The sequence below is a fragment of the Xenopus laevis genome, chromosome 9_10L (genome assembly GCF_017654675.1).
Source record: "Xenopus laevis strain J_2021 chromosome 9_10L, Xenopus_laevis_v10.1, whole genome shotgun sequence".
NCBI lineage: Eukaryota > Metazoa > Chordata > Amphibia > Anura > Pipidae > Xenopus > Xenopus laevis.
The window spans coordinates 38,997,622-39,011,636 of NC_054387.1; the positions used below are offsets into that span (position 1 = coordinate 38,997,622).

The window sequence follows — 14,015 nt, forward strand, 5'->3', positions numbered from 1 at the left end:
CCCCCTCAAGGGGGACATGAGCAATGGGGATTGGCACACGGGAAATTTAAAAAAATGATTGTATCTCCAGCGCATCCCCATTGTTTTTGAACCAATGTGGGTGTGGTTGGGCAGCATGCCACCCCCCTAAAACATCACCCCCCCTTTCCACAAATCCGGGCCTGGGTGTTAGTACGTTGGCATTAGCTAGAAATTCCTAAATGCTTTGTTGTTATCACTTTAAGTGTGCTAAAGGAGAATATGATTTTTTGTGTTTTAGTATGTTTTTCACTCATTTTAGGCACGTGGTCAATGTTACGGGGATAAATCTTGTACTCCAATTCTCCTGCATTCCAGAAAACAGATTAAATGCCAGGAACATAATTCAGTCAAATACAAAATAAAACAATACAAATATGGTCACCACGGAGAAATAAAATATTGTAAGATAATAAAGGGGAACACAGTTCAGATGTTTTCAGAACTACTTTCCTTTTTTTTTCTACCATTTTTCCAAAATTGAAACTTAGGGGCAGATTTATCAAGGGTCAAATTTCGAAGTGGTAAATACTTCGAAATTCGACCATCGAATGGCTTTACATTGACTTCGAATGTCGAAGCTTTTTTACATCGAATTTGCCCAGTTGCGGTCGAAGTAAAATTGTTCAATCGAACGATGAAATCCTTCGAATCAAGCAATTTTATTGTCCGATTTTACTTCAACTTCCAGAAACTTAGAAAAATGCTGTAGAAGGTCCCCATAGGCTAACATAGCACTTCGCCAGGTTTAATTTGGCGAAGTATTGAAGTCGAAGTTTTTTTAAAGAGACAGTACTTCGACTATCGAATATTCGAACGATTTTTACTTCGAATCGAAGTCGAAGTCGTAGTATCCTATTCGATGGTCGAAGTATCCAAAAAATTACTTAGATTTTGAATTTTTTTACTTCGAAAATTCACTTCGACCCTTGATAAATCTGCCCCATAATGTTTGAGTGTGACAGTCAGTGATCCAGATGCAGAACTGTTACAATTTGCTCCATTAGTTGATCTATTTCTCAGCAGCATCTGTGGAATATCAGCAACTATTGTATCAGTTGTATCTCAGAAGAGCAATTAGTGCGCCTGCTCTTACAATTAATAAAATTAAGCTAAACGTAAGGAAAAATACTGCACAGTTATAAATCAACACGCAGATAAGGAAACAATCCATATTTATTATTCTGTAATGATTGTGCGACGTGTTCAGAAGAAATATAGAGGAGGAGGCGTATCTTACGCGCGATGAAACCTACTGCGCATGCCCGGGTAACCTAACACCACGCCCCCGTACTTGATAAGTCTCAGTGCAGTAGGTAGTGGCGTCACTCTGCTGCTTTTGGATCGTGCGTGTGAAAGTGTAGTCGCCATGCCGCGAGTGTACGTCGGAAGACTCGGGTATCACGTACGGGAGAAGGATATCCAGCGGTTCTTCGGGAGCTACGGCAAACTATTGGAGGTTGACCTAAAGAACGGGTGAGTTATTCCCCATACGCAGATATTGTGATTGTTTCCTAGCGGTGGCGCTCAACGCATGGACTAGAGTGCGCAGTGGGCGCCATTTTGTCCTGCATGTTGTGGGGAGAGTGCGCAGCAGTGTTGTGCATGGAAAGTGCGTGTTGGTCAGGTTTGAAGACATGAAGTGTAGGAATAGGAAATGCAGAAGGAAAGGCGGAAGGCCGTGCGATTAAGTGCGGGAGACGTAGCGCGTAGCTAAGTCCGGGGCTCGAAATGGCGGCCCTGCTGCGGCCTTGCACGTGACTGTGGTAGTGTTTCCTATTGGTTTAGTGTCTTTTGTTGTGGCTGATGCAGTGCTTGACCATGTGTCTCACGTGCCATCTTGTTGGCTCCTCTGCAGGAACGTAGTATCATAGGCTTCAGGGTTGCAGGCCCGGACTGGCAATCTGTGGCTTCTGGCAAATGCTTTAACTTGCCATAGACAGTCACTATGTAGTGGGCTGGTCAGGGGCTGTTTGGGCCTCTTTGAACTTGAAATGCCAGGGCCTATTTTGACTCCCAGGGTTGTCAGGTCTAATTTTGAAAACCAACCAAAGTCGGCTACAAAACTAGCCCAAAAGCAGCGGTGTGTGCAGTGGAAAAAAAAGTCTAAAAAATAAATTAATTTATATGTTTCCATAAAGCAACATGAGATGGATTCGCCTGTCGATGGGGGCCCCATAAGGCCCTAATTCATATACAATTTCAATAAATATTAGTAAAACCTCTACATTTTGGAGGCCCCCAAATTTGTCTGAAAGTGAGCCAGGTCACTGGAAAATGTGAGAGTGCTTAAGGGTGAACTGGGGTACAGAGCCCAAAATCGGGTAACTCCCAACTTCTACACAAGTCAGTCCCATTGCATGCTGGGTATTGTAGTCTTACATCGAACTTGACAGTTGGCAATTTTTTTTTAAAAAAAAAAACTAATTACCCAAAATGCATGGCACAAGCTTGGCACATTAGGGCAAGAAAAAAATGTCTGGCTTCCAAAGTACTAACCAGCCAAAGGCCCCAACAGTGCTTATGAAGTCAGATTGGACTCTTGAAAGGAATTTTTATCCTGATCTCATCATTTAACATCATGTTTTGGGTGTTTTGTTCACTGCTATTTTTAATACTAACATGCGGTGGCAGAATGCCTGAATCCACTGTCCCCTATGGTAATCACTCAAGGTAAAGACACAAGGCTTTGTCTGCCAATTCTCTGCCTGTAATTCTTATTGGGAAAGACGCAGGTGTCTTGGACCCATGTGTTTGGGTCACTAAAAACTTGCTACAATGAGAAATGGTGCACCCAGCCCATATAAACACTACTGAAATAAATGCAGTTTCAAGAAGAAATATAAACAGGAGGGCATACTCACAGTTCACCCCAGTCCAAGGGCCTACTAGGGATGCACCAAATCCACTATTTTGGATTCGGCTGAATCCTTAGCTAAAGATTCTACCGAATCCTAATTTGCATATGCAAACATTTTTTTACTTCCTTGTTTTGTGAGAAAAAGGCACACGATTTCCCTCCACCTGCCCCTAATATGCATATGCAAATTCGGTTTGGCTGGGCAGAAGGATTCGGCCGAATCCTGCTGAAAAAGTCTGAATCCTGGATTTGGTGCATCCCTAGTGCATACACATAGGAACAAAACCGAAAAAAAATAAAGCAGCAAGTAAAAAAAAAATCCGAAAAGTTTATTAGGACATGGCCTGACAAGTTTAGTAAGTGCCCCGAACAGGCACAAAACGTGACAGGCCATGTCCTAAAAAACTTTTTGTATGTTTTTTTTTTTTTACTTGCTGCTTTATTTTTTTGGAGGAACGCACACTTTTGGTTTTGTCACTAAAAACATGACCAGCAAAATGTTGACCCATGTACCATTATCCTTGCTTTTGTACAGTAAATGTTGTGCCATTCGGGAACTTTTCTGTGTTTGTATTTAATCTTGTAGTTTACTTTCTAACTCAGACCCCCAGTCAGACACTCCTGGCCATGAGTTGTATTCTAGTGGCCAACTTGCTGCCATTTTATTTGTCTCAGAATCTTTACTGCTGCCCTCTAGTACTGTCACGCCCCCCCCCCCCCCCCCCAGTAGAATTTCCCAAAGCTGGATTGTTCATGTATCCGGCTGCATTTTTTTGTGGGGGAAATGTTTGCTCCATTGTGGACACTTGACTGGTTTGATACTAATGTCAATGACTGATATGTATTTTTCAGGTACGGCTTTGTGGAGTTTGAGGACTCGAGGGATGCTGATGATGCCGTGTACGAGCTTAATGGCAAAGACCTATGTGGCGAGCGTGTGATTGTAGAACATGCCCGGGGCCCACGGCGAGACAGGGATGGCTATGGCTATGGAAGTCGCAGTAAGCATGGCAGTCCTGGTTAGCAACAACTTTAAACCTTTTTATACATATCATTCCCAATAATGAGATTTTGTCTGTTGAGACCTGTTCATGACCGTGGTGTTCACTGAGCCTACATGTGACATTGTGCCCAGCTTTACTTTCCAGGCAGGGCCGCCATCAGTAATCATGGGGCTCCATGCTACTAAATTATAAGAGCTCTCCCCCCTAGGGACACAAAAACACGTGGCACCTTTATAGTGCGCCCTGCCAACAAATAGAATGGAAGAAAATGACTTCTTGCATAAATGAACCCCATTATGCCTTGATCTACCTAAACCCTGCTCTGTTAGTCACAAGCCCTACTTCTTTGCAACCCACAAATAGCCTTTTTTTGCATTTCTTTTTGGGTCCTCCTCTGCCGTGGGGCACCTGACTAGAAAGCACTCTGTACCCCCCTAGATCGTGACCCCATTTCCAGGGTTTAATAGTCATGTGCTTAAGCTGCTTTTCTGCATAGATCAAACTGCAACCCAAAAACCTACAGCATTGACAAGTGACTCTTATTTAGATTTTATGCTGGAGGGAAAGCAGATTAATCTACATGGGACCTGACATTTACCAATCTTTGGGGCATGTATACTGACATTGGAGAGAGATTTCTGGAGATGTTGCCCATGGCATCCAATCAGCAATTAGATTTTAACTAATAAGTTAGATTTGAAAATAAGTTGGCAAAACAAAAGCAAATATCTGACTGGTATATCTCTTCAGATATGTATCTCCAATGTCAGTAAACATGCCCCTTAATTTTACATTTTAAATGTAAAGGCATGGCTCATGTCATAAGGTTAAAAATAATGAACTGGGGACTTATAGGTGTTTTTTATTTGTACAGTAACTTTGCTTCACATCTCTTGCCATTGTGAGGCTTGTACCCACAAGAAGAAAGCCCAAAGTATACCTGTACATTTTTAATTTACAATAATGTTTCCATTGACTAAACAGATTGCAGTTATTGGTCATTTAAGGAAGGGACACATGGTCAGATTCTGGGAGATTAGTCACACAACAACAAATCTCTTCTTTGGTCAACTAATCTCCGAAACTGCCTTTCCCTTGGCTAGAATGAAAATCTTGGACTGGATGGCACTCATCGCTTAGTTTTCCGAAGTCGTCCAAAGAAAACTTCGGGTGACTTCGGAAAACGAAGTGCTCCGATTGCCATCCCGCCAGTGATTATCATTCTAGCCAAGGGGAAGGCAGTTCCAGGAGATTAGTTGCCCGCAGAAGAGATTTGTCGCCGTGTAACTAAACTCCCAGAATTCGGCTGTGTCTCTGCTCTTAAAATGGGCCAAATACAGAAAGTACTGAAGGCAGTTGGGGTTTAATTTTCCTTCCCAGCATGTATATGGACTCCTTGTTGGTTGAGACATCGTTTGTTTTTGGGTTTTTTTCCCCCACTGGCAACTAAGTGGAGTGTGGCAAGATAAGAACGTAAATTACAGAGGACCGAGGCAAAGGTTGAGTTGTTTCTTTGACATGAGGATTTCAGTTCCAGTTCTGCTGACTAATCCTGTTCTTGCCCCTTTGCTGACGTAAGCTCCTTGGTAGGCAGTCTTAATGTAAATCAGCCCTTGGTGCAAACCCATCTGTCACCCTATATTCACTGATCTGCATAGGGTTTTGTGGGACTTTTTTTTTTTTTTTTGGGGGGGGTGTTCTTTTGGAGGGAGGGACATGGTGTTTTGGTGTACGAGAATAATTGTCATGTTTAACTTGTATATTCTTAACCTTTTTGCATGTTGAATTCCAAAATCCATTTTTAACAGTCCTTGATGTTTCAATTTGAAAGAGACCAGTGGGGGCTGAGACCATTGAGGCTTAAGATGACTGCCTTTCCTGGTTGGCCTTTCCAAACATTGTGTGACCCTTGCCCTATGACCCTTTGGCTGACCTTACCGGAAGCCATGACGACAGCAGCCTATTGCCATTAGACGCAGGGTGATGGTGAGGATTCCAAGGGTTAGACCAAATCGGATTTAATCTAAAATAGGTGACTTCCCATGAGTGTGTTCCAAAAGCAGTCTTACACCTCCTGCCTTTATGTAAACCGTGACTGGCATCTCATGTAACAATACTGTATAGAAATGCATGTGAATTTAATGCCATAAAGTTGTCTAAAGCATATAATAAAATGCTGTGGATAGACGGCCAAGTGCATTCACAGAACAGACCCTATTGAAAAAACGCAGTGAGAAGTCTATAACCACATCTCTGCTGCTCATTCGCCAGAATCACGGCCTGAAAGGAGGTTTTTTTTAATGCAAGAATTTGCAGATTTTACTTACTTAAAGCCCTCCCAGAAAGATTTAGATAGTCTGCATGTGGTTAAGTTTGGGCACTGATTACATTTTCTATGTGCAATGAAGGTGGATACAGAAACCAGAGGTCTGGCAGGGACAAGTATGGTCCCCCTGTGCGCACAGAATTCAGGCTGGTTGTGGAAAACCTCTCAAGCCGATGCAGCTGGCAGGATCTCAAGGTGGGTATTGGGTATACATAGCGGACATAGACTAAAATTCTCTGAGCTTAGTGGGCACCAAATGATTTTCATCCTAATTGGTCAGAAAATCGATCTGTCAGGTTAGAACACAATCTTTGGCCACAGTGAAATTTATCCATTGTCAAATTGTTTGCAAGGCCAAGCAGGCAGCTACCCATAGTTTCCTAGCTTCAACTACACAATATCGCTCAAAATGGCAGTTTTTGTTGATTGACAAATTGTGCATTTAAACAATCGCTTGGTCCTGAGATCAACAAATATTTAAAAATCATTGAAAGGGGTGGTTCACCTTTAAAGTAACTTTTAGCATGTTCTCGAATGGCCAATTCTAAGCAACTTTTCAAGTGGTTTTCATTATTTTATATAGTTTTATAGTTATTTGCATTTTTCTTCTGACTCTTTGCAGATTTCTAAATGGGCATTGCTGACCCCTTCTAAAAAACATGCTCTGTAAGGCTACAAATATATTGCTATTGCTTTTTATTACTCTTCTTTCTATTCAGGCCTCTCCTATTCATATTCCAGTGTCTCATTCAAATCAGTGCATGGTTGCTAGGGTAACCTGGACTAAAATGCAAATTGAAAAGCCGCTAAATAACTCAAACCTCAAATAATAAAAAATGAAAACCAATTGCAAATTGTCTCAGAATATCGCTCTCTACATCACATCTAAAATTATCGCAAAGGTGAACAACCCCTTTAAATATGGCCATCTTTAAACCATATGATCAGATCACCCAGATTTTGGCCCTACATGTAGGTGGCCAAACTGGGCACAGGTCTGCTCTTTTGGTGACCTCTCTAGTCAAGCAGACCCAGTGGCACTGGAAGATTCTGGTTTTAAATTCACCAGCTGAGAATCTGTTTGGTGACATGAGCCTTAAAGGAGACGGAAAGGCTTATATTAAATGAGCTTTATCAGAAAGGTCTAAATAAATACACCAGTGAACCCTCAAAGTCCTCTGTCAAAAGAAAAAACAGCATTACTTTCCATCTATTGTGTACACATGGGCTTCTGTTTCCAGCATAAACCTCCAGGGCTAGGGCTTGAGCATGCTCGGTTTGCTCTTATTGCCCCCTCTCCCTACCTTCTCCCTCCCCTCCCTGCTGTAATCTGAGCCCAGAGTTATGAGTGAGCAGGGAGAGACTCGGGCAGGAAGTGATGTCACACCAAGCTAATATGACAGCTGCTATCTTAAACGGAGCTTCTAGAGCGGTTTGCTCGGCTATGGTAAAGAATTCTACAGAATAAATAGTCTTAAAGCTTGCACTAGTGTGGCTAAACTTTTGGCAATAAACTGCTTTGGTAGCTTTCCTTCTCCTTTAAAGTTTTCAGGGTTAGGAATTTGTCCATTTCATGTCCTGTTCAGCAATGTATTGAAAACAGCTGACAAGTATGAAGTGTTAGTGCTCATCCAGTGACATGTCTTGGGTAAACAGTAATTAAGGCTATGCCACAAGATTCTTTGTTTTATAGCACTGAGTTGTGGTTACTTGACTGCTTGCAATTGCTCCCAATTAATGAGTGGCTGAAATTGTGTCCTGAAATGATCTTTCAAGCAATAAAAATGTAGCTTATTTTAAGTTTCAAATGACTAAAGAAAAAAATTACTCTACTGTATCATTTTCAAAAGCCCCTCTTTGAATAGGCCTGGGCTTTGCATGGTGTATCCAGAAATTTGTTAATTCGACTGACCTCTTTTTTAGGATTTCATGAGGCAGGCAGGCGAGGTGACATACGCTGATGCACATAAGGAGCGTCCAAATGAGGGGGTTATTGAGTTCAGGTCTTACTCTGATCTGAAGAGAGCTGTGGAGAAGTTGGATGGCACGGAGATAAATGGACGCAGAATCAGACTGGTGGAGGGAAAGACTCGTCACAGGAGATCTTATTCTGGTAGCCGCTCCAGGTAATTTGATTTCTCTACATGCCTTTGTCTAAAGCAGTGATCCCCAATCAGGGGCTTGTAAGCAACATGTTGCTCTCCGACCACTTGTTGCTCTTGGCCTTAACGCATGTTCTTATTTTTGAATTCCTGGCTTGAAGGCAAGTTTTAGTTTCATACAAACCATGTGCATTGCTAAACAGAGGCTCCTGTAGGCTGCCAGCCCACATAGATGCTATCAAATAGCCAATCGCAGCCCATATTTGGCACCCCCAGGAACATTTTTCGTGCTTATGTTGCTCTCCAACCTTTTTTTTTACATTTCAATGTGGCTCGCTGGTAAAAAAAATAAATAAAAGGTTGGGGACCCCTAGTCTACAGGAACACCTTTGCCCTTAGTATTGTTGAGGTGTAGGTTCGGTTACAAAACCGTAGGTTTAAAAATGTAATCAAGTTCAAATGCATTTTCACATTTATGTTGACATTGCTTTAATCCTATTGACCTTGGCTGACAATAGTCTGCCATTTTTTTGAGTAATCACTCTTGAGTAAAAGTTTAATGCAGTAGTTCTATCTTGACCATTTCAGCCAGATGTTTCTAACAAAACTGACAAGAACAGATAAACCAACCGTTTACTCCCCAGCAAGCCATCCTTTTGGGCTTTGTATTGCTTGGGAAAAGGGGGTTGTGCTCTGGGCATTGCTACTGCTTTAGTAGATGCCACAACATGGGGTAAAGAGGACCCTGCGTTTAACCTCTAAAAGGAAACGTGGGAATTGAACACAAGATTTGATTGGGCATGATCAGGAGTGAACAGGTAGCAGTGGCATGTATAGATAAATATAGGACATGGATATATGCCCCAGACCATATTTTTTTCAATTGTAAGGACGTTCTAAACACTAAACTTAACAATTCAACTTTCGTTTATTGTACATTTAAAGTTCTATGAATTTTAGTGTCCCTTTATTTTCATTATCCTCATGTAGATCACGCTCTCGTAGCAGGCAAAGATCACGCAGCAGGAGTAGGCATCCCAGCCACAGCAGGTCCAGGAGTCGATCTCGTTCACCTGCCAAGAAAAGCCGTTCCCCTGCTAAAAAAAGCCGCTCTCATTCCCCTACTAAGAGCAGCCATTCACAGTCCCCTGGAAAGAGCCAGTCCCGGTATGTCTGCTTAATTTCTTAAAGGGGAACTATCGCTAAAATATTTAATTTTGGCTTCAGCATATTGAAATAAGTAGCTTTCTAAATACAATCCATTAAAATATAATAATCAAGTTTATCTTCACTATTCCTCTCTCAGCATCTTTCTCCTCATTCTGTCTTCATTCAGGAGTTTGGGTATCAGATGAATGATCCAATATATCAGACCAGTCCCTGGATCAACTTGTACTATGAGCTATCTCCCATAACCCTGTATTCCCTCACTTGCTAAAAGCCATCTAACCCCTTCTTAAAGCTATCTAATGTATAATCAGCCTGTACAACTGATTCAGGGAGAGAATTCCACATCTTCACAGCTCTCACTGTAAAAAAAAAACCCTTCCGAATATTTAGATAGAACCTCTTTTCTTCGGAATGGGTGGCCTAGTCTCCGCTAGAAAGACCTACTGGTTAAAGCATTAGAGAGATTACAATAATGTCCTGTTTGAGTGATGGAGACGAAAACTGTACAGCATATTCTATATGTGGCCTTACCAGTGCTTTATACAGTGGAAGAATGTCCCCTTCCTGCTGTGAATCTATGCCCCCCTTTAATACAGCTCAAGACCTTGTTGGCCTTGAAGCTGCTGACTGGCATTGCTTGCTACAGCCAAGTTTATCATCTACAAGGACTCCAAGGTCCTTTTCCATAATAGATTTGCCTAGTGCAGTCCCATTAAGGGTATAAGTGGCTTTACACTTGAAGTGTAAAGTGTAATTTTTCACATTCTAAAGCAGCTCTCAGAAGGTGGTTGCTGACCCTTTAAACTGTTCTAAAATGATACATTTAGTTGATACATTTCTTTGTCCCTGCTTAGCAGAATCCCTGGGTTTCATTAAAATTAAAGACTGCTGTTAGAATTGATACAATAGTTGCTAATATTATAGGATGCTGATGACAAATCTAGCGACTAAATGTTGCAAAACTGTAACCGTTCAGAATCTGCTCCTGAATTACTGAGCTGCCAGACAAACACCAAAGACAGGGACATTCAACTTTGAACTTAGATTTTGGAAAAACAGTAAAAAATGGAAATTGATTGAAAAAAGTCTTGATTTCTGTGGAACAGTCTGAAAACAATTAACTGAAAAAAGTGTTTAAGATGTACAACTTTAATTTATGTACCGTGTAGTAATGCGTTTGCTTTTCTCAGGTCTAGGTCAAGATCTAGAAGTAAAGAACAGTCAAGCAAGCCAAAATCTCCGCATAGCTCACGGTCACGTAGCACATCCCGAGGAAAGCAGGAGAGGTCTCGTAGTCGCTCCAAAGGCCTGGTTGAAAGGTCCCGCAGTAGATCAAAAGAAAATGATGAAAGGTCCCACAGTCGGTCCAAAGGCATAGAACGGTCTCGTAGTTGGTCCAAAGCGAAGGGTGAAAGGTCACGTAGTCTATCCAAAGCTAAAGATGATAGATCTCGCAGCCGATCCAAAGCTAAAGATGATCGATCTCGCAGCCGATCCAAAGCTAAAGATGACCGATCTCGCAGCCGATCCAAAACTAAAGATGACCGATCTCGCAGCCGATCCAAAATTAAAGATGACCGATCTCGCAGCCGATCCAAAACTAAAGATGACCGATCTCGCAGCCGATCCAAAACTAAAGATGACCGATCTCGCAGCCGATCCAAAACTAAAGATGACCGATCTCGCAGCCGATCCAAAACTAAAGATGACCGATCTCGCAGCCGATCCAAAACTAAAGATGACCGATCTCGCAGCCGTTCTAAAGCTAAAGATGAACGGTCTCACAGTCGGTCCAAAGAGAACAGGAAAAGATCACGCAGTCCATCAGAAAACAAGCATGACAGATCTCGTCAAGGCAAGCATGAGAGGTCTGATAGTAGATCAAAAAGCAAGCGGGAAAGGTCTAGCAGTCGGTCAAAGAGCAAGCGGGAGAGGTCAAGCAGCAGGTCAAAATCCAAGCGGGAAAGATCCCGTAGCAGATCAAAGAGCAAACGAGAGAGATCTGGCAGTCGTTCCAAAGGCAAAAGAGAGAGATCTGGCAGTCGTTCCAAAGGCAAAAGAGAGAGATCTGGCAGTCGTTCCAAAGGCAAAAGGGAGAGATCCCGCAGTCGTTCCAAAGGCAAAAGGGAGAGATCCCGTAGTCGTTCCAAAGGCAAAAGAGATCGATCACGCAGTCGTTCTAAAGGCAAAAGGGATAATTCTGAAGGTCGCTCAAATACAAAGAGGGCAAGGTCTACTCGCAGTCGCTCCAGATCCCGTTCTCCACGGGAAAATGGAAAGGGAGGTGTACGATCCCGCTCCAAGTCTCCCCTTCCAGCCTCTAGGAGCAAGGAGCGATCATTAAGCCCTCTTCCTCGAGCTGCTTCTGCTTCCAGTTCTAGGTCTCGCTCTAGCTCACGAGAATAGAATGCTGGCATGCTTTGTCGGTAAATGTTTTAAGTGCAGTTCTAGAACTGTGGACCAATTAACAACTTGATGTATAAATACAATTCATTGTACTTAAAGGAACAGTTACAACAAAACATTAAAGTGTTTTAAAGGAATGACCATACCATGTACTGTTGCTCTGCACTGGTAAAACTGGTGTTTGCTTCAGAAAGACTACTATAGTTTATATAAACAAGCTGGTGTTTAGCCATGGGGGCTGCCATTCAGAGCTGAAAGCTGAGAAATGCACAGGATAAACAGTAGATAACAGATAAGCTCTGTAGTATACAATGGGATTATTCAGAATGTATCTGTTATCTACTGTGTATCCTATACTTGAATGGCTGCCCCGTGGCTACAGAGCAGCTTGTTTATATAAACTATTGTAGTGTTTCTGAACAAACACACCAGTGCAGGGCAATAGTACATTCTATTGTCATTCCATTAAATCACTTTTTGGTGTTACTGTTCACTTAAGTTAAACCTGTTCATTTCAGTCAGGGATTGCTACACGCTAATTTTCATTGCATTGTAAAACTCTTTAGGCAGGTCAAGCAATTTTTAGGTATTGATGTGCTTTTTTTCCCACCCCTGCCTGATGCACCATTTGGTACTTAGGGGGTGAAAGAATTTTATCCTACCATGACCTTTCTAGAATAGGGTTTAGAGCTAGTTACTGCCATATCTGATCGTATGAATACTCTGTCACCCAGAATGTTTGCTCTGTAATTACAAATTTGGGCTGCTAATAAATGTGATTAATTTGGTTTTCCATGTTAAATCCTAGTGCACCTAAGTCTAATGGTCGAAAATAAGTTAAAACTAGTGATGTGATAACTAATTATTTGCTAACTTGTTTAACCCGTAGGCATTCACTCCAAATCCATCTTAAATTTACCTTCATGCTGTGCCCTCGTAAGGGACCCAGTCCCAAAGTTTTGGGGCACCTTGTGAAGTTGCTGATCTGCCATTGAGGGTTAGTACTTTCCCAAGCTATAGCTGCTGATGTTGTAAATAAAGTGAAGGTTTGTATTTCTAAAGCAGTTTTTGCTTTTTTTTTTTGTTTTTTAGTTAAATGCTGTAACTACATAATGAGCAGAGAAAATAAAATTGCTTTTTCAAGCATATTGGTTTGTTTGTCTAGAATTCTATTGTAACCTTGGCTTCACTTCACTGGCTCAAATCTCTGATGTTTGACCTCTTGTCCTGTAGAGCCGTCATCTATATTTTAGTGTGATATTATCCACACGTGAATTGCCAGATTCACTAAACTGACGGGTAAGGGCTTGCTTATGCCACATACAGCAGTGTTCGTTTTAGCTGATCATCATTTTATGTAAGCATTGGTCATTTTTTTTTTAAGAGGCTGTGCACAAAATTGGACATTAAATTACATGAAGATCTGTCCATGTGGCCAGCATAAGGATGTCCAACTCAAACTTAGAGATACTGTCATGGGGAAGAAAATGTTTTTTCAAAACACATCAGTTAATAGTGCTGCTCCAGCAGAATTCTGTACTGAAATCCATTTCTCAAAAGAGCAAACAGATTTTTTTTATTTTTTTTATATTTAATTTTGAAATCTGATATTGGGCTAGACATATTGTCAGTTTCCCCAGCTGCCCCCAGTCATGTGACTTTTGCTCTGATAAACTTCAGTCACTCTTTACTGATAAACTTCAGTCACTCTTTACTGCTGTACTGCAAGTTGGAGTGATATCACCCCCCCCCCCCATCAGCAGCCTAACATCAGAACAATTGGAAGGTAACCAGATAGCAGCTTCCTAACACAAGATAACTGCTGCCTGGTAGATATAAATACAGCACTCAATAGTCAAATCCAGGTCCCACTGCAACACTTTCAGTTACATTGAGTAGGAGAAACAGCCTGCCAGAAAGCCGTTCCATAGTGCAGTACTGGCTCTTTCTCGTCTCAAGAGGGACACAGGGAACGAGTGGGATTAAGCTCCACCCTCTAGGAGGCAGGACACTTAGATTAATCAAGGGGCATGCCATGTAGTCTGGCTTAACCCCACACTAAACCAATCACACCAATTTTTGTGTCCTGCTTCATAGGAGGATATACTCCTCTCGGCTCAAGAAGATTT

General features: G+C 41.8%; 1 protein-coding gene across 5 annotated transcripts; it reads left to right on the forward strand.

Moving 5' to 3' along the window:
* Positions 1-1,328: 1,328 nt before the first annotated feature.
* srsf6.L (serine/arginine-rich splicing factor 6 L homeolog) lies at positions 1,329-13,034 on the forward strand. Of its 5 annotated transcripts, none has more exons than XM_041575499.1 (6): positions 1,330-1,494; positions 3,731-3,897; positions 6,291-6,403; positions 8,132-8,334; positions 9,316-9,477; positions 10,671-13,034. In XM_041575499.1, the coding sequence occupies exons 1-6, from the start codon at positions 1,388-1,390 to the stop codon at positions 11,884-11,886; spliced, it is 1,968 nt and encodes a 655-aa protein (XP_041431433.1). In that variant the 5' UTR covers positions 1,330-1,387; the 3' UTR covers positions 11,887-13,034.
* Positions 13,035-14,015: the final 981 nt, after the last annotated feature.

Excerpts from the sequence above, each read along its gene's own strand:
- srsf6.L (XM_041575499.1), top strand. The coding sequence starts at position 1,388 with ATGCCGCGAGTGTACGTCGGAAGACTCGGGTATCACGTACGGGAGAAG. Across the intron at positions 1,495-3,730 it reads GAGGTTGACCTAAAGAACGG|GTACGGCTTTGTGGAGTTTG; the intron begins GTGAGTTATTCC and ends TGTATTTTTCAG. Across the intron at positions 8,335-9,315 it reads TATTCTGGTAGCCGCTCCAG|CAGGCAAAGATCACGCAGCA; the intron begins GTAATTTGATTT and ends ACGCTCTCGTAG.